The sequence below is a fragment of the Myodes glareolus genome, chromosome 5 (assembly GCF_982192425.1).
Source record: "Myodes glareolus chromosome 5, mMyoGla1.1, whole genome shotgun sequence".
In the NCBI taxonomy this organism is placed as follows: domain Eukaryota; kingdom Metazoa; phylum Chordata; class Mammalia; order Rodentia; family Cricetidae; genus Myodes; species Myodes glareolus.
In genome coordinates, this window is record NC_142030.1 from 15641209 (window position 1) to 15660964 (window position 19756).

At 47.0% G+C, this 19756-nt stretch overlaps 1 protein-coding gene across 2 annotated transcripts in view; it reads left to right on the top strand.

Annotated features, from left to right (window-relative positions):
* Positions 1 to 19756, top strand: part of LOC125401997 (kinesin-like protein KIF28) — a 49496-nt gene that overhangs the window by 8096 nt on the left and 21644 nt on the right. For both annotated transcript variants that reach the window (XM_087906089.1, XM_087906090.1), the window contains exons 3-10: positions 1692 to 1895; positions 3950 to 3985; positions 5615 to 5839; positions 9947 to 10101; positions 12063 to 12174; positions 16323 to 16390; positions 18084 to 18190; positions 18974 to 19083. In XM_087906089.1, the coding sequence (XP_087762215.1) occupies positions 1692 to 1895; positions 3950 to 3985; positions 5615 to 5839; positions 9947 to 10101; positions 12063 to 12174; positions 16323 to 16390; positions 18084 to 18190; positions 18974 to 19083 (1017 nt within the window). The remainder of the gene's footprint in view (positions 1 to 1691; positions 1896 to 3949; positions 3986 to 5614; positions 5840 to 9946; positions 10102 to 12062; positions 12175 to 16322; positions 16391 to 18083; positions 18191 to 18973; positions 19084 to 19756) is intronic.

A 19756-nucleotide genomic window follows, 5' to 3' on the forward strand; every position in this document is an offset into this window, starting at 1 on the left:
ATTAACAACTGCATAAATTACATAAATGTACATATTGTGACAGATGGATTCCATGATTCTCCCTGTTTTATTCTTTGATCACTATTGCTGCAGTGGCCGTGACCAGAAAGAAAAGGAGCCAGGCTACACTGCCTTTTGAGCAATTGTGGTGCAAGCATCTTTTGATTCCACTTTTAAAAATGTTTCCTTTTTTTTTCTGCTTCTGCCTCCCAAGGCACTCTACCATCATTCCTGCTTCTCAAGGTTTGTTGCTACTGTTGCTGTTTTCATATATTCTTAGGGGCTGGAGAGGTGACTCCGTGGTTGAGAGCACTGACTGCTCCTCCACAGGACCTGGCTCAATCCCAGCAGTCACATGATGGCTCACGGTTGTCTGTAAACTCCAGTCTAGGAGATCTGATGCTCTCTTCTGATGTCCAAGGACACCAGGCACACATGGGGTACATAAACATACAATGATGAAAATAATAATAAAAATTTAAACAGATTTTATAATATATTTTTATTAATTCTTTTAAAATTTCATGCATGCACACACTGTATTTTTGTGGAATTCACCCCTTGCTCCTTCTAAACTCCTAGATCCTCCCGAACACTCTTCCACCCCTCCCAATTTTTGCCCCTTTCTCTCTCTCTCGCTCTCTCTTCTTTTGTCTTTTTTCTTCTTCCCTCCCTCCCTCCCTCCCTCCCTCGTTCTTTCCTTCTTTCCTTCCTTCTTTCCTTCCTTCCTTCCTTCCTTCCTTCCTTCCTTCCTTGTTTCCTTCCTTTCCTCCATCTCTCCCTCCCTCCCTCTTTCTTTTCTTTATCCACAGAGACCTGTGTTAGCTGTCCATCTATTCAGGAATATGGGACCATTGACTGGACCCTCTCAACTTACCAGGGGTCATACCCTTAAAGAAAATTGTCCCCCCAGAAGCCATTAACTGTCAGTATCTCCTCGGCTGGGAGTGAAGCTCATGAGCCCCTCCTCACGGTGCTGGACTGGCGACTGCTGGCCGTTGGGTGGGTCTTGTGAGTCCCGCCATGTCCTAAAGCATCATGGCTCGGGTCCTCCCTGACCTCTGGCTCTTACTGTCTCTGATCCTTTCTGCAGTGGGCACTGAGCACTGAGGGGAGGTTCGTTTTTTAAGGGTGTGTGCATGAGGCAACTTTCTGTTCGTATAAAAAACACCTGAGATGGCTCAGAGGTTAAGAGCACAGCTGCTGTTCTGGAGGTCCTGAGTTCAGTTCCCAGCAACCACAGGGTGGCTCACAGCCATCTGTAATGAGATCTGGTGCCCTCTTCTGCCCTGCAGGCATACATGGAAGCTGAACACTGCATACATAATAAATAAATAAATAGAGCCAAGGCCTACTTTGTTCATTTCGTAGGCTCTAGACCATTACACCCGTGGTGATGAGTAACGCATTAGAGCAGGCAGTGCTGGGGGAGGCAAAGCTACAGATCTCACTGCAGGAAAGAGAAAGAGGCCAGGGTGTTCCCACAGCCTCGGTGTGCTACTAACCTGTGGCGTGCTACTAACCTGGGGGGCTAAACCTTTGACACATGGACCTCTGGGCGGCAACCTGGATACAAACTGCAGTTCTGTGAAGGGGTCTGTGGTGTGTGACTGTTTGCACACGTTCATATGTGTGTTGAAGAAATACTTTAGAGCCACCGTGCCTGGTGACAGTTACAATTTCCTTTCTAGCTCCATGTCTTCCATGATATTGGAAGGGGAATTCTAGACAGTGCCTGGCGAGGCTACAATGCTACCCTCCTGGCCTATGGCCAGACCGGCTCTGGAAAAAGCTACTCCATGATTGGCTTTGGCACAAACAAGGGTATTATTCCAAGAGTGTGTGAAGAGCTTTTCCAAGCTATTAAGATGCAAAAGAAAAACCTAGAACTCCAGGTATGTGTCCATTGTTCCAGAATCCTTTCTCCTGGAAACTGCACCTTTTCATTTTCCACAAGTGGAAGGCACCAGCATCTGTATTTTCAGATGGATGTGTGTGTTGCGGGGATAGACAATCACACTGGGCCTGAGTTTGCATTTGCGTTAATTAAATAAAATTAACCTTGGGTCAGGAGGCTGTGCTAGCAGCTAGTTAACAAAAAATAATTCCAGCGCCTCAGAGTGCATCTGGGAGAGACAGACCCAGACCCAGAAGGCAGTAGGGTGGGATTTGGAGTGGCGCAGGCTTTTCTGGTTTGGCGAAGAGGAAGCATGGGTCTTCTATAGATGCCAGCAAGGAGAGAGGACTAGCTGGTTGTTACTCAGCCTCTCTGGGCTCTCAGATTTCCACCCAGCCTTTGAATCTCTAGTCTTCTTCCTAATGAGAACAGTAGAGAGCTGGTTAAAGCTGCCTTTAGTGGCCGCAACAGGGCTGGTGTCTATAGGAGCAGAATTCTTGCCGGGCTACAGTCTGAGAGAACTGAAACTCATAAAGAAACAAACAAAACAATACAGCTCCTTTAAGAGGACTACTGTGAGGCAGAGCCCTTGAGCAGCCAGCACACTAAGCTAAGTAAAACCGCCCGCCAGTGCCGACACAGACTTCCTGGAGCTGGGGCCGTGAAATGCAGCTACCTACCGAACAGGCTCAGTGGTTAGGGATTGGCTACCGAACAGGCGCAGTGATTAGGGATCGGCCCTCACAGACCTGAGTAGGGAGCAGAGCCCAATGCAAAGGGCCTAGCCGTAGCTTAGGTTTGGCTCATGGGGTCAGAGAATGCCACAGGTGCTCAATAGAACAGAGTCAGCCTGAAAAACCCCTTTAAACAGGTTACAGTGTGGATGGGCGCTTATGAAAGACAAGAAAATGCCAACTGCATGTGTGTCCTAAAATAGGTACATAGTTGTATGTCACATATGGTGACGGGACTTGGACCCAGTCTGATGCTGGCATAAGAATTACACCTAAGCACCAAGGGTGGTCTTACTGTCCCCCCATGGAAGACTCCAGAGCAAACTTTGAATGCTGGTGGCAGTCATTGATGTGACTAGCTCCGGAACACAACAGTAAGATGTTAGGAAACACCTGTAGGCACACCCTTGTCTCTGCTCGTCCTAGGTGGCAGAGAGCAGACGCAAGAGGAAGAAGACGAGAGCCTAAACGTTTGGTGCAGAGACAGGGTTTTTATGTTACTGCTTCTGACCCAATGTTGGCTGTGCGCACAGATGCAGAACCTGTGCGTTGGTAGTGAGACCCCATTCTAGAAACTACTGGATCACCTGGGTTTGTGGATGAAGCATATACAGTGCCAGTCACTCTGTAAAGCCCATCCTAAAGCCTGTCAACAGCACCCAGCGGCGGGAGCCACCTTCTCCCCTCCCATCCAAGTTCTAATGAGTCTTCTCACCTTAGCCTCCTGAGAGCTGGAATTGCAGGCCTGCCCACAATCCCTGTTTTGTGCATTTTCCTTTTCATTTTAATTGTGTATGTGCGTGTATGAGTATGTAATATGAAAGTACATGCACACGTATCTATACATGCTTCTGTGTCCATGTGTGGAGGGCAGAGGAGGACATAGGTGTCCCCTCCACCACCCTTCACCGTGTTCCTTTGAGAGAGCGCCTCTCACTGAAGCCGGGGTTTGATGTTTTTTAGATAGACTGGCAGGCAGCGAACCCAGAGCTCCTCCTGTCTGCACCCCCACCATTACAGGTGAGCACAGTCCTACCTGGCTTTGTGCGTGGGTGCTAGGGAGCCAAGCTCAGGTCCCTATGTTTGAGTGGCCAGTATACCTGCCCGCTGAACAGCTCCCTGGGTTGGTTTGAGTTTTTTTTTTCTTTTAAATTTATATTGAGAGGTTCTCCAGTGCCATAAAATCCCTTGAGCACCGAGCAGCTTGAAACAGCTACTGCCGCTAATGTTAGTTAGCTTTTCCTTTGCTGAGCGTTTATGTCCTGGCTGCGTCGCTCCGGAACTGCAGGACAACACTGAATCTCTGTTCTCTCTGCAGGTCATGTTTAGCATGCTGGAAATTTACAATGAACAGGTAACATCCTCTACATGCTCTCTGTCTGTCTGTCTGTCGCTCTCTCTCTCTGTCTCTCTGTCTGTTTGCATGAACAGATCCTTGCACACCCTAAGCACCAGCTTTATCACTAAGCCGTGCCCATCCTGAGAGTCTGTGCTAACGCACACACCTGAGTGAGTCCATGGATTATTAGCAATGAGGACTCGGATCACCCGTCATCCTGTGTTGAATGTGGCCCACAGGCCTCTCCAGCACCATCTCAGATTCCTTGTTCTTCACTGTCGGGAACCTCAGAGTCAGCTCAAAACCAAGACCAAGTTCTCAGCAAGAGGAGGGACAAAGGGCAGCAAATAAGAGACAAAGACATGAGCCAGAGGACAGGAGAGAAGAGGAGGGAAAGGGGAAGAGGGACAAGGGACTGCCTCTGGGTAGAGAGGACAGATGTGGCCCATAGGAAAACAACAGCTTATAAAGGTAGAAGGGAAAACCCTGCCTTAGGATGAGGTTGTAATTTTGATTGTGCATTTAATTAAGGTAACCAAAGGGAGCTTTTGATTGCGGGACTTTAAGAGTTTGATAACTGGACCTTGGTAGTCAGCCACAGGAGGAGGGAGTGGTCAAATAAGGGAATAGACCGTGGTGGCTAGCTTTAGGAAAGTAATATAATGGTTTGTAGCAAGGCAGGAGGGCAAGGCCTGCCAGAGCCCTGCTCACCAGGCCCGGGCTGACCAGAGTCCCTTCATTCACTCTCTATGCCACACACAGCCACTGTCTTAGTTATGTTCCCATTGCTGTGATAAAACGCCACAATAAGGCAATTTATACAAGGAAAGGCTTATTTGGGGCTGACAGTTCCAGGGGTGTACAAGTGCATTGTCACTAAAGTGGGGAGCATGGCACTAGGCAGGCAGGCAGGGAAGCTGAGAGTTCAGATATGAACCCACCAAAGGGAAGCTGAGAGCACATTAGGGAGAGTAGGAGGACTCTGAATTCTCAAAATCGGGTCCAGTGACACACACCCCCACCTCCTAGTCCTTCCCAAACAGTCCCACCCACTGGGGACCAACTATCCAAATGTAGGAGCCTATGGAGGCCATTTTTATTCAAACCATGACAACAAATCCCCTCCTTTCCAGACGTGCCTTTCTCTTAGACTCTGTCCTTTCTCTGCTGCTGACCTCCAGGCCATTGCTATGCGCACCCTGAAATCGTTATGGTCAGTGGGTGAGATGCTATTGGGGACCAAAAGGGAACTCTTTTATGCTTTGATTGTTTTGGTTTTGGTTTCATTTTCTTTTGGTTTTTTGAGACAAGGTTTCTTTGTAACTTTGGAGCCTGTCCTGGAACTTACTCTGAAGACCAGGCTGATCTTGAACTCACAGAGATCTGCCTGTCTCTGCCTCCCGAGTGCTGGGATTAAAGGCATGTACTGCCACTGCCCAGCCTTTCTTGTCTTTCTTTTACATTTCCCAGTTTCTTACTTAGCTCAATTATAATCACTGAGCACCTATGGAAACTCAGTATTAATTCAACTACCTAATACATATTAACTGAGCACCAATTATTTTGCAAGCAGTGATAAGAAAGGAAATGAAATTCTCACATTCTTAAACTGGATGACATTTCCTCTTCTCTCTCCTCCTACAGATAAGAGATTTGCTGTCCAGAACCAAGACTCCAGGAGGGTTAAAAGTCAGGGAAGATCAACAGCTGGGGTTTTTTGTGGAAGGGCTAAAGTGGGTGCCTTGTGAGAATTATGCACAGATTGAAAAGCTGATGGAGCAGGCCTCAAAAACCAGGATGACAGCTTCGACCAACATGAATGCCAGCAGCAGCCGGTCCCACATGGTCATTACCATCCAGTTTAAGCAGGTGGGAGTCCTCATCTGTGGGACAGGCTCCCGGAGGCAGGGTGCCGCGGACTGACTCTCTTGGAGATTGATGACAGAGGGGGAACAGGGGTGAAGGCTAAGGAGAACTCGGGATTCGACGAATGACAGACAGACACAACTCTAATGAGGTTTGAATCTGCTGTAATTTTACTAAAATTCAAGTATCACTTTTATGAGATTACAGAAGGAAGTTGGCAGACACAAAAGCTTACATAGAAAAAATGATTACAGGCAGTTGATTATTCTCAGCCAGTCTTGTGGTCAGGGCCAGGTGGGCAGAGCTTTTCTTTGAAATTCGTCTCACGCCACTAGCCAACTGCGCTTTCTCATGGCTCTAAATCATATCTGCCCTTAAGGTAACCCAAATACCATTCTTCAGGATTCCGCCCCCAGGGTTTGCTCCAATATTGAATGGCTGGCTTCATGTTGTCAAGAATAACCTGCCTTTCTTTCCTATCTAAAATGCACCAGGGGTTTCTCACTCTGGCTAGCCTCTCCATAAATGTTGACTCATGCCACTCCATACGTTCTCCTTCATAATTTACCCATCTTCTACCATCATGAGCTCTTTTTGTTTTAGGGTATCCATAAATTCCCCCAGAGAGCGAGCCGGAGTCTTAATCATAACACCAATGGCCTGAATCAAGGGAGGGGACTGACGCATCAGTTCCTCCGTATTCAAGGAGCCTTTGGGAATATTTCCTGGTTCCTTGAACAGATTAGGTTTTTGTCAAGAGAAAAGTAGAACAGAAGAAGAAGATAGCAGAGCCAATGCAAGAAACCATCGCCAGGAACAAAGTGAACGAGGTCGTTGAGGCTGATCAGCCACCACAACTCGAGCAGGCTGCCAGGGGGCCGCCGGGGCCAAGCTCCTGGAAGCACGAGCCCCTCATTTCGAGACGGCCACCACCTGAGAGGCATTTTGTCACACAGGCTAGATAGGCGTGGATGTGGCAGCAGGGTAGGGGTCTAGAGTGGACCAGTGGGCTGAGGTAACTGCTTCCAACCATAAATCACAGGGCTTGGATAGGAAGAGCTGAGGGCCTTGCTCTCCTGCCCACCCTCCATTCCGCAGGCTCATTACTTACAGCAGAGTGGCCTTACGATCGTCAACCAATCGAGTGCGCACAGGACATGGCTGGCTATTTTTCCTCAAGCAATTTTACACTCTGAGGATTGAATTTTGAGGCCAAGTTGGTAAAGGGGTCATTGTGAAGACATTGACTGTGATCCATCATGGAGAATTAAGATTAGCAGGCCCATGCTTACCCGTCTGAGGATCAGCCATGAGCCAACGGCACAGCAAGGTGCTGAAGCACCTTTCTGAGACAAAGATCAACCAAGATTAGTTCTTGGAAATTCTTGGAAACTTCCACTAACTAAAGCCTTTGATCAACCAGAGAGGATCTCTCGTCTCCATTCTCCTCAGTGGGTGCCAGGACGTCTCTGAGCAACACCCCTAGTTTGTTCTAGAAATAGTTGCTCCTGAGTCCTGGGTGAATGCCACAGCCAGCTGTGATTACATGACCCTTGTCCTCTCAGAACTGAACCGGCAATAAAGGAAACCATCACGTTCACACCAGGAACAGTGGACACATAAGTGACTGTTAGGTGCCAGTGCTAAGCTTTTGAGGGGATCACCTTCAAATTCCCAGTTTCATCTTCTGTAAAATGGGGCGATGGCTGTTTTCAGGCATGTTGAGAGGCTGAGATGGGAATTTTCTAGAGATGGGAAGGTGGCTTATCAGTAAAGCACTTGCTGTGGAAGCATGAGGACCAGAGTTCAAATCCCCTGTACCCCTGTGTAAGAGCCAGGCATGGCAGCATGCTTCTATAATCGCAATGCTGAGGAAACAGTTGGGGGATTGCAGGGACTTGCTGGCCAGCAGTCTGGCCAAATCAGTGAGCTCCAGGACAGTGGGAAACTATGCCTCAAAATTCAAGTGTAGAACAGTTGAAGAAGACATGTGATAGCAACCTCCGTCCACTGCATGACTACTCATACATGTGCACCTATGCATACACACATGCACACACACACACACACACACACACATGCACATAGACATACCCGCACAGACATATAGAATTGTAGTCGGACTTTCTTTTGGGACTTCCAGCTCCCCAATAATGACATGGAGACTTATTTTTAATTATGAAAACTTAGCCTTTAGCTTAGGCTTGTTCTCAACTAGCTCCTAACCTAAATTAACCTGTTTCTATTAATATGCATTCTGCTACATGACTTTTTACCTCTCCTTCATTCTGCATATCTGACTCCATGTCTCACTGGCATGTCTCCTGTACCTAGATTCTAAGACCTCTGAGTTCCTCTCTCTGTCTGGAAGTCCCGCCTAACCTCTCCTGCCTAGCTATTGGCCAATCAGCATTTTATTAAACCAATCACAGAGATACATCTTCACACAGTGTAAACAAATATCCCACAACAGAGTTTTTTGTACATTTTAAGTGCTGTTCACTGGACAAATTTTGCTGTGTTAGTAAAATTCATGTACTGTATATGTGGTTCACCCTGTTATTTGAACTCCTTATTTAGGAGCAAGAGGACAAATTGGGTGAAGGTAAATAAATGGAAACTTTTTTCTTAAGAAAGTTAAAATGTTTAAAAAAAAAAAAGCCCATATATCCAGCAAGAAACCCCGTAGAATCCCAAAGTGTGCGTTCATTGCAGGACCAGAGCCGAACAGTTCAGGATGCTCATGATGATGGCGGCTTTACAGCATTTTATGTGCTAGAAGTTTACTGAAATGTCTGTCATGACCACTACCTCATATGTCCCTCAAAAGAGCTTCGCAGAACTGGAGAGAGGCAAGCAGGACACTTGGACCCAGGAACACGGCACTTCACTGTCTGGTGACATTTTCTTTGTGATCTAACAAATAAGGCTTGCCTCAAGATCAGAGAAGCAGAGCAGCCAGCCTCTAGAGTTCTTACCTCTCCAAAGGCTCAGACCGAATAGGCAGGATCCTGTCTCTACGAATCCTCAGATTGAATGCTATGAACTCCTGTCTCTTCCCACTTTATATTCCTCTCTCTGCCCAGCCATATCACTTCTGTCTCCACCTTCCTAGAGCTGGGATTAAAGGCACGTGACTCCCAAGTACTGGGATTAAAGGTGTGAGCCGTGATACCACCACCTGACTCTATTTCTCTTTTAGACTGGATTAATTTCATGTAGCCCAGGATGGCCTTGAACTCACAGAGATCTATCTGCCTCTGCCTCAGTAGTGCTGGGATTAAAAGTTGTACACCACCACTGCCTGGCCTCTGTGGCTAACTAGTGGTTTAACTCTGCATGCTGACCTTCAGGCAGGAATTACTTGTTAAAGCACAAACAAAATATTGTTTTCCCAGACTTCTTGCCCCCCAAAGAGACCACCAGGGATCTGGGACTTGGATGCAAAAGCAAGGTTTATTCCAAAGCACAATACGAGCCTAGGCATGGAACTCGTTCAGCATACTCAACGCAGTGAGGGCGGGAGGAGCTCCCTTCCAGAGATTGCAGGAGTTTTTATAGACAATTTTGCAGGACCATCAGTTCTCACCTAATTTGCATACTCAAACCTAATTGAGGACAGCAAATGGTTACAAAAGGGCATGATTTAATAAGCATGATATCATTATGCAAATGAAGTATGGACATAAGTATGTTCTCAGTTGGCCCGTTCCTATCTGTCTTTGGGGTATGTAGATGAAGCATACTATGGATATATTTTTGATTGGCCAGTTCTTGGCTATCCTTGAAGCAATATTCTCCCAGTTGTTACTGGCTCCTGACAGATGGCCCTTATGTCACATATGAAGTGTTTTTCAAAATATAATTTTAGCCTAGCCTAAGCAGTGTGGTTCAGACGAAGAGCAATTAGGTTACTCTGACACTTCGACCGGTTTTTCGTTTCTCTCAATATCACCACAACTGTCACTGCACACGGACGGCACCTTCAGTGACAGCTGCCTCTACTGTATTATATTTGGGGTCTGTGATATACCTCGAAGAGCCACACAAGATCACGGGACAGTGTGTCTCTGAGGCATCAGTCTAACAGCCCAACCTGTGTCTCTATAGGTTTTCCTGGACACGGCTCTCACCAAACAATCCAGCATCAACATGGTTGACTTGGCAGGAAGCGAGAGACAGAAATCATCAGGAGCTGAAGGAGACCGGCTGAGAGAAGGATCCAGGGTCAATTTAAGCCTAACCAGTTTAGGGAATGTCATCAGGTATGTGGCCAGCACCCAGATATTCTTGTGTCTTAGTTACATTTCTATTGCTCTGAAGAGACACCATGGCCAAGGCAACTTATGGGAAAAAAATCACATATTGGGAGCTTACAGTTATAGAAGGAACATGGTAGCAGGCAGGCATTGCATGGCATGGGAGCAGTAGCCGAGAGCTCACATCTTGACCCAGAAGTAGAAGGCAGAAAGAGCTAAGTGAAATGGTGTGGGATTTTGAAACCTCGAAACCCACCCCAGTGACATACCTCCTCCATCAAGGCCATACCTCCTCATCCTTCCAAACCGTTCCACCAACTGAGGACCAAGCATTCAAACATATGAGCCTGTTGGGGCCGTTCTTGTCCGGACCACCACATCATGGAATGATACAATGACATATAACAGAGCAGAGGGTGGTGCTCCAGTTCCCTAGTGAGCCAAGACTTGGACCCCATCCCTAGCTCCAAACCTACCAAGGCAAATTAAATAAGATTAGATTAATAATAGCCTTTAGTTCATGATCCAGTGGCATCATTGATTCATGCCCAGCCCTCCTGTATATTTAAAACAAATTAATGCTTCACAGAATAACACTAGCAAAATAAATATTCCCTCCATCAACCAAAGTAGTTGGTGCAGAATTTTGTCCTGTGCTCTCCTCTTGGAGGCTTCTACAATGTGGGCTGAGGTCCTATCCCTCCCCCACTATTGTTCTTCCTTATTTTCCTTTCTTTTTCTTTTTTCTTTTTGCCAGAGAGGTGTCTGTATGTGTGTGGGCACACATGTGGGTGGGTGCATGTACACATATGTGCAGAGACAAGAGAGGTATCCTTCATGTGGAATGCCTCCCTCAGCTCTCTTTGCTGTGCTTACTGAGGTGAGGTTTCTGGACGAAGATGAAGCCCGAGAGTTCTGCTGTGGGACAATGGTTTTACCCTGTAAAGATTTGTTTCTTGCACTTGTTTAATAAAATGCTGATTGGCCAGTAGCCAGGCAGGAAGTAGAGGTGGGGCAACCAGGCAGGAAGTAGAGGTAGGGCAATGAGAACAAGAAAATTCTGGGAGGAGGAAAGAGTCAGTCTGTAGGACCAGGCAGAACAGAAACATCGGTCAACAGAGTTCGGCAAGTTTAGCTAGCCAGATTGCCCTGGGGCTCCCCCAGGGAGAGTTCTGGTCTCCACCTCTCAAGCTGCCGCACCTGCCTGGCTGGAATCAGAATGCTAGTCTTCATGCCCCATCCAATGAGCCCCCTCCAAACTTTTCTATTATGTGAATATGAGTGCATATATGCAGTAATTTTTAACTTCACACCCTCTCCCCACTGAGGCACGCCCCTCCCTGTTGACACACCAAGAAAACAATTGGACCTTTGCCATATGATTTACCTTTGCCTAATTGTCTTGAGTTTTGTAATTAAATTTTTTAAAATTATGTGTATGTCTATATGCATGTGTGTGGGTATGCACCTGTGAGTGCAGGTACCCATGGCAGCCAGAAGAGGGAGCCAGATCCCCTGGAGCTGGAGTTCCAGGTGACTGTGAACTACCTGTTGTGGGTATGGGATCAAACTGGAGTTTTCTGCAAGAGCAAGCCATGCTCTTAAGCTCAGTGTTGTCTTTCTCTCCAGGCCCTGTCTTTTGAGGGTCCTGTCTTGCCTGGGCATCCTCGTACAGGTGTCTGCTACTCTGTGCTATTATTGCCACAGGGTGGATTAGTCAACTTCTCTCTGACCTGAAGCCACTTCAGGGAGGAAGGATTTATCCTGGCACATGGTTTGAGTGAGGAAAAACATGATGGCTCCCTGGAGGCAGAAATAAAGAGTGGCTTACCCACAGGTGTGATCATCAAACCACACACAACACAGAGCCCCTGCAGGGATGTGTGAGCCATCTCTAGTTACCCATGGAGACTCAGTTTCTTCCTCGTCTCTTCCATTGATTATTTAATGTTTTCTCCTTCTCGTAGTGCCCTGGCTGACTCAGCCATGGGGAAGAAAGTCCTGCACATTCCCTACAGAGATTCTGTTCTGACCAAACTGCTCCAGTCGGCTCTGGGCGGGAACAGCCGGACAACACTGGTAAGATCTCTTAGAACTCGTGACACTGGTTCAGCTCTTAGTGCTCTTTGGCTAAAATCACTCTCAACACACCCAGGCCTCAGTGCTCAGCCCTGATGCCTGCTCACTGCTGTGTGTGGCAAGGCTTCCACCACATTGAATAACTTTTGGAGCTGCTACCGGAAAGTATACTACTTTCCGTTTTGACTCTGTTTAGTGATGGGGCATGGAAACCAGCACCTAACACATACCAGGCAAGTGCTCTGCCACCGAGCCACGCCTCCAGCCTGGTGTTAGGAATATTCTTAAGATGAGCCTCTCCACCGATGCAAATAATTCAAATCAGACTAAATTAGACCGAATAAAAGATGCCCACATTTACTGCAGCACTCCCGGGTGGCCAGGAGAGCATGAGGGGTGGGGAGGACCACACAAAACCCAAAGACCACGTGTTTCTTCACTGGGAAGCAACCTAAATAGCCTGTGGAAATGGTCCGCAGCTTGGTGAACTCTTTTGGGGGTAGAGTCTGGATCAAGGCAACTCCCAGCAGGAGGGAGCTTCCAAAGATGGATGCCAGGTATTACGTAACAGGGAGCTGAGGCGATGCTTATGACCAACATTTTAGGCTCTCTTTGGATAAAGGGGCGTCGGCTCAAGTCTGGCTACTTCCTGCAGGCATGGGGTGATGTGGGGGAGGGGAGAGCTGGGAGTTAGTGGGCTCCTGCTCAGCAAGAGGTGTGGCTGCAGTAGCATTTGGTTTACTGTCATCCTGGAGTCCTCAGGCAGCTGCTTTTTGAGGGAGATGAGAAGGCAGGAGGCTAGGAGAAAAAAATATTGTTATTATTGGCCCTATGAATGGGGCTAGACATGGGAAGTCATGTTAATGCCGGAAAGAATGGGACAGAGAAGTGCCCCGGTTGTACAGCTGAGGCTTCGGTGTATACAACCAGATTTTAGTTGGCAGGTGTCCTTGATTCAGGAGAGTTGGTGCCAATGGTGAAATCCCAGGAGCTGATGCAGGTGTTGGTGTAGTCTGGAGAGCACTTTGTCTCGGCCCAGACAGCCAGAGTGACCTGTGGGAAATCATCCCAGGTCTGCATCTCCACCCACCCGGTATGGACCGCGGCTCCACACCTTCCACGGGCTGGGCAAGGGCCTAGGGGTTAAACACAAGACACACACACATAGAGAGTCCAGGTCATTTGCCAAGAGGTGAATGCCAAGTTTATTCAGTTTTCACCAGGATGAATACTCTTTTTCCCCAGAAGAGCAAACCCCCTCCCAGCCAGGTGTGAGATCACAGTGTTGAGCACCTGGCGCCGAGTGGCAGGTAGTACCCGCCTGGGAGCTGTGACAGACAGTTTAAGAGAAGATTTAGGCACTGTGGGAAACCTCCTTTGCAGGTGAAATTACCATGCCAAAGACTAAACAAGGCTCTGTGCTAATCCCCCACACTGACAGAATCGAGCAGAAGTTAACAGGAAGCTAAGCTGGTTTCGAGTAAACAGTTCTTGCATCCTGTGCTTTGGCCTCCCGGAGCAGGGGAAAAACCTGCGATACAACAGTGACCTGTAAAATATGCTTGAAACTTGTAACAAGGAGGGCCAGCTTGTTGGGGTATCTGTCCCACCCAGTACCCCACAACCAGCAAGCCCCAAAAAAATCACACACAGGACTCCATAAGATTATAAAACTGATTGGCCCATTAGCTTAGGCTTCTTGTTAATTCTTGTAGTTTATATTAACCCATTATTCTGATCTATATTAGCCATATGGCTTGGTACCTTTTTCAGCTGTCTGCTCACATGTTGCTTCTTCGGTGATCTGGGCAGAAATGGAAGAATGGGCTTCCTCCTTCTTAGCCTTCTCTTGTTCTCATTGCCCCACCTCTACTTCCTGTCTGGTTGACCCACCTATATTCCTGCCTGGCCAATCAGCGTTTTATTAAAATACATGATTGACAGAATAAGATAATTCTCCTGCACCAGAAACTGGGAGAGATTAAAACATGCTCTATGGACTGTTAGGGGTTTTTTGTTTGTTTGTTTTGTTTTTTAACCAGACCTGATTTTTGATACAGCAGCAAAATTTTTAGGTATCTGTAAGAAAACTGGAACAGATTTACATCTTGGTGTCATAACAAAAGGCTAAAAGACAATTAAAGGGAATTGGGAACTCTGGATTTTTAAGATACAACTAAAACCTGTTAATTTTAAACTATGAAGCCTGTGAAAGAGGCAATCCCTGTTTGTGTTTTTAACAGGAAACTTAACAAATAAAGTAATGAGCTACCAGTACCTTAAGTCATCAAATGCTATTAGACAGATCTGGGAGGGATAAATGAGCAAAAATGAGACAGCTTTTTAGCTACACAGGCAATCCCAAATTTTTCCTTAGTCCTTGGAGAACACCAGCCTAGAAGCAGTGCTTGCCGTTAGTTGCTGAGTACAAGAGACCCAAAGATTTTCCTGTGGTGGGGAGCAAGATTTAGTCTACCTGTCTTGGCAGGATGAGATCATTTCCCCAGGTGGCATCCAGAAAGCTGAAGAAGTGAAAGGCCACTTTTTGATGTGTAGGTGTCTTTGCTAAACCCAAGCCTCAAGGCAGAAGGTCTTCTGTAACCATGTTCTTCTTGGAGGAGCTTCTTCAAGCAGAAGCTGGCTTGTCTCTGTGTTAGATGCTCTTTTGTTAAATTTCATACCCTCAGATCTGTAAAGGCACCTGAGAGTCAGGGTACCATTACCTGTTATTTTTTTCTTTTTTCCCCTTTTTTTTAAAATTGATATTTATTGAGCTCTATATTTTTCTCTGTTCCCCTCACTGCCTCTCCTCTGCCCTTCAATCCTCCCCCAAAGTCCCCATGCTCCCAATTTACTCAGGAGAGTTTGTCTTTTTCTACTTTCTACTTCCCAAGTAGATTAGATCTATGTAAGTCTCTCTTAGTGTCCTCACTGTTGTCTAAATTCTCTGGGATTGTGGTTTGTAGGCTGACTTTCTTTGCTTTATGTTTAAAAACCAACTATGAGTGAGTACATGTGATAATTGTCTTTCTGTATCTGGGTTACCTCACTCAAAATAATGTTTTCTAGCTCCGTCCATTTTCCTGCAAAATTCAAGCTGTCATTATTTTTTTCTGCTATGTAGTACTCCATTGTGTAAACGTACCACATTTTCCTTATCCAGTCTTCAGTCGAGGGGTATTTAGGTTGTTTCCAGGTTCTGGCTATGACAAACAAAGCTGCTATGAATATAGTTGAGCACATGTCCTTGTGGCATGATTCTGTATCACATATACCCTATGGTGTACACACAGATGCACACACACAATTAAATGTAAAATTAAATTTGTTTTTGAAAATGTAAAGTTCAGAGGTGTGGAGAGTTGACTCAGGGGTTAAGAGCAGTTGCTGCTCTTGCAGAGGACCAAGCTTTGATTCCCAGCACCCACATGGTAGCTCACAACCACCTACCTGTAACTCCAGTCCCAGAGAATGTGATACTTTCTTCTGACCTCCACTGGGCCCAGACATACACATGGTACACATGCACACACACACACATACACACACACACACACACACACATACACACACACACATACACACACACACACACACAGAGGTAAAACATTCATAGACATAAAAGAATTAAATACATCCAAAAAGTAAATAATTTAAACTTCAAATAATGCTGAAAATTAAATGATATAAACTGCTTTGTGAACACTAGTTTTTTTTAATTAACATGTGCATGCATGAAGTGCATGTATGTACAGGCAGGACTGCAAACATCCTGTGTGTGCGTGTGTGAAGGCCAGACAACAACCTTGAGTATCATCCTCAGAAATGTCACCCACTTCCTTTAAGACAGGGTCTCTCACTGGCCTAAAGCTCACAAATTAGACTAGACCACTGGCCAGTAATCTCCATGGATCCTCCTGCCTCTGCCTCCCAGGGCTAGGATTACAAGTGGGTACCAGCATGCATGCCATTTTTATGTGGGTTTTGGCATCAAACTCAGTTCTTCTTGCTTGCAAAGCAAGTACTTGACTGGCAGCGTCCTTCCCTCAACTTGAATATTAGCTGTTTTAATAGCATCAATGTTAAAAAAAAAAAAGAAGACAAAACCCAAAGTCCTGGATGACTAACGTCTACACGGATGGTTCCAGATTGCAGCCATAAGCCCAGCTGATATCTGCTATGAGGAAACCTTGTCGACACTGAGATACGCCGAGAGGTGAGTGCTCTGTGAACAGCAACCCGTCATGGGGTTCCGTGTCCTGTGTCACAGCTCCTTTGGCACTCTATTTGATGGCTTGGTGTTTGCGGTGGGAGTCCAGGAGGAGAATCAAGTGACCGGTGAGACAGGAATAAATGAGAGCAGGGGGGCCTGGAGAGGTGGGTCCACAGCAAGCCACTTACTGTGCCTGCGGCTCTCTCAGGGACACTCAAAAACTAAAACTATCCTTTGGGCCTTTGTGTGGTGGCACGCCTTTAATCCCAGCTCGTGGGAGTCAGATGCACGTGGATCTCTGTGAGTTCAAGAGCTCCATCCAGGTGAGATCCTGCCTCAAAAAAACAAAACAAAACAACAATAAAACCCGACAGTTCAGATTATGCCTCCAGTGAACTGCCTCTCCCGATCTGCCCTTCAGATACTTCTCAGCCAGGGAGTCCTTTCCTGGGAGTGAAAACCACACACACACACACACACACACACACACACACACACACACACACATTCTTCACAGCTTAGACGCAGTACTGTTGCATGCCATGCCATTTTCTCCCAGCGTCTGAGTGCAAGCTCAGATCCGTAGGTGGAGCTTCGGCTTTGGCAGCATCTGGAATGTTCCCTTTCTCCTGCCTACTGCTGTGATCTTGCTGTCAGTAGATTTCAGGAGGAGGTGTACACAGAGAGACACTGTGTTCTCTAAACTCCATTCCTGACTTTGAGCTTGGAACAAGCCTCACTGGAATCTTTAAATTTCTTTTATGAAATAAAAGGATAAAGTACAAAACATGTGTCGGGGTAGAGCCCTGTGGTAAAGCCCTGGTGTTTAATCCCCGACATCAAGATAATAATGGCATTGCATACCCTGTTAAATTTGAATTCTCACAGAGAATAAGTCATGTTATGTATGGTATGTCTGAGCTTTCTGTGGTGACCCTGGGAGTAAGGACAGGAACAGAAAGCCCTGAGTTGACTGGAGCCTGTTGTAGAATATTACTTTAGGATATATTTTACATTTGTTTATGCTCTGGAACATTTGTTTAATGGTGCAAACATGGGTTGCGTTCTTTTACATTGCATTTGTTTAACTCAGCAAAGCTGTATTACTTTGCCTATCCAAAACACCTGATTGGGCTAATAAAGAGCTGAACAACCAATAGCAAGGCAAGAGAAAGGACAGGCGGGGCTGGCAGGCAGAGAGAATAAATAAGAGGAGACATCTAGGAAGAGAAGAACCAGGAACAAGAAAAGGAGAGGAGGTCGTCAGGGGCCAACCACCCAGTTACACAGTCAGCCACAGAGTGAGAAGTAAAAAAAAGGAAAACAGAAATAGAGAACGGTAAAATCCCAGAGGCAAAAGATAAGCGGGGTAATTTAAGAAAAGTCGGCAAGAAACAAAATAAGCTAAGGCTGGGTCTTTATAATTAAGAATAGGCCTCTGTGTGTCTTTTGGGGAGCTGGGTGATGGGCTCCCAAAGAGTTAAAAAAAAAAAAAAAAAAGAAAAACTAGCCTGTGGTTTCCAGGCTTTTGATTGTTGTTGAATCAAATTCTTGAATTAGTCAAGTGTGTTCAGAACCCAAGATACACAGAATCCTAGCATGGGACTCAGCTGAGCTTGGTGAGTTTTTGCGAATTGTGTAGGTTACTGAGGTCAGTTTTGGTCTCAGTGAGAGTGTTTGTCATTGCATGTGACAGGGCTAAAAAGGTTCAGAATAGAGCTACGATCAACACGTGCACACTGCTGAGAGCATCCAGGGCTGAGAACAAGCAGCTGCTCAGATTCGGGGGCACCGGAGCAGAAGGTAAATTAAGTCGGGAGGCTACGCTCAGCCACGTCTGACACCCAGACGTTGGCTGGAAGGTCTGAGTGGTGGCCTACGCAGCAGCTGGGCTGGGGAAGGAGGGTTGGCCAGTGAATGCAGGTGGGAGGGAAGGCCCACGGTTTGTTAAGGAGCTTCTGGCTCAACCTTGAAACATTCCAGCTTTGACGTCAGTGTGGTCTCATTTGCTACTGGCGTGAAACAACGGCCTTGGCCTTGTGCTTTCCCACACGGCTCAGGCACAGGGCAGGCACGCCCACGAGGACAGACGCCCAGGCTTCGTATGTTGACCTGCTGACCTCAGGCATCCACGGCAACAAGACGCTGCCTGAGTTAGAGCAGACACAAATGGTGGTCCACGCCGGGCTCTACTGGCCACAGAGTTCTGCATGTGCTGGGTGTTGATACACACGCAGCATCTAATTCTCACTGTTTATAAACCCAGGCATGAAACATGAAAAAAAAAAAAACAAAACCAGCGCAAGACAAATCTGTTATTCTTTCTGACCTCTGGGCAGATGAGATTTCCCTGAGCAGGTAGTCACATGCCTGCATACGTGAAAAGGAGAAAAGGGGACCTCTGAGCTCCAGGCTTCCCAATGAATTGTCCTTCGTGTTCTAATGCCTGAGTTACCCCAGGGTACCACCTGCCGCAGAACTGAGCGGATGAGTCTTCACACAGGAACGGCTCGGTTCCCAGCTCCTCCGCAGTCACTCTACATCTCCCTTTTGATGCCCCATCTTAAAGTCCCTCCCTCCCCCTAGAGCACCCAGCTTGTTTCCTGGCAGAATGGCAGCTGGGTACTCGAACCTGGGCCCACCTGCTGGAGCAGGCGCGGAAGGAATGGGAGGAGCAGTACGCGGCGCTCTCGCAGGTGAGAATCCTGTCAAGGATTCTGAAGGTCTAGGCAAAACTCGGGTGCCAGCGGAAGTTCTGTTAAATAGCATCCTGTGGCGGGGTGACCCTGGGTGACTCTGGGCTTGAGTAGGATTCGGGGTACAGGTCTACAGAACTTTACTTCAGTGAACAGTAACCACCAGGGCTTTCATGTTCTCTACTCTTAATCAGAGGAACTTCAGGGTCTTAACATCACCCTAAGCCGCAGCGTTTGTGCTAGGTCTGCTTGTCCACCCTCTGTGAGCACAACGGGGCCCTACCGTGCATGGGAGAGGAAGACTTAAATGCGCTTGGGCATCACTGAGGGAGATTGCAGTGTTCGGGAGAGGAAGACTTAAATGCGCTTGGGCATCACTGAGGGAGATTGCAGTGTTCGTTCTTCACTAGACATTCTAGCTGAGGATTAGACAGGTAGTAGCAGGTTAAGCTACCCAGGGAGGGGCCACCCCGAGGGGAGCAAGCAGCCTGAGGATGGGGGGGGGGGCCTGAAGAAAAAAGATGAGGCAGAATAAAGGGGGGAGGAACAGTAGAAGATGATTGTGGGAGGGAGAGACAGGAAGGGAGGCCCAGGAACAGGCATGTCCGGACAGCTCTCCTCCCTCTTGAGGACCTGGGACCTTAAGTATCTACAGGCTTTTCTGTGTCTTCTT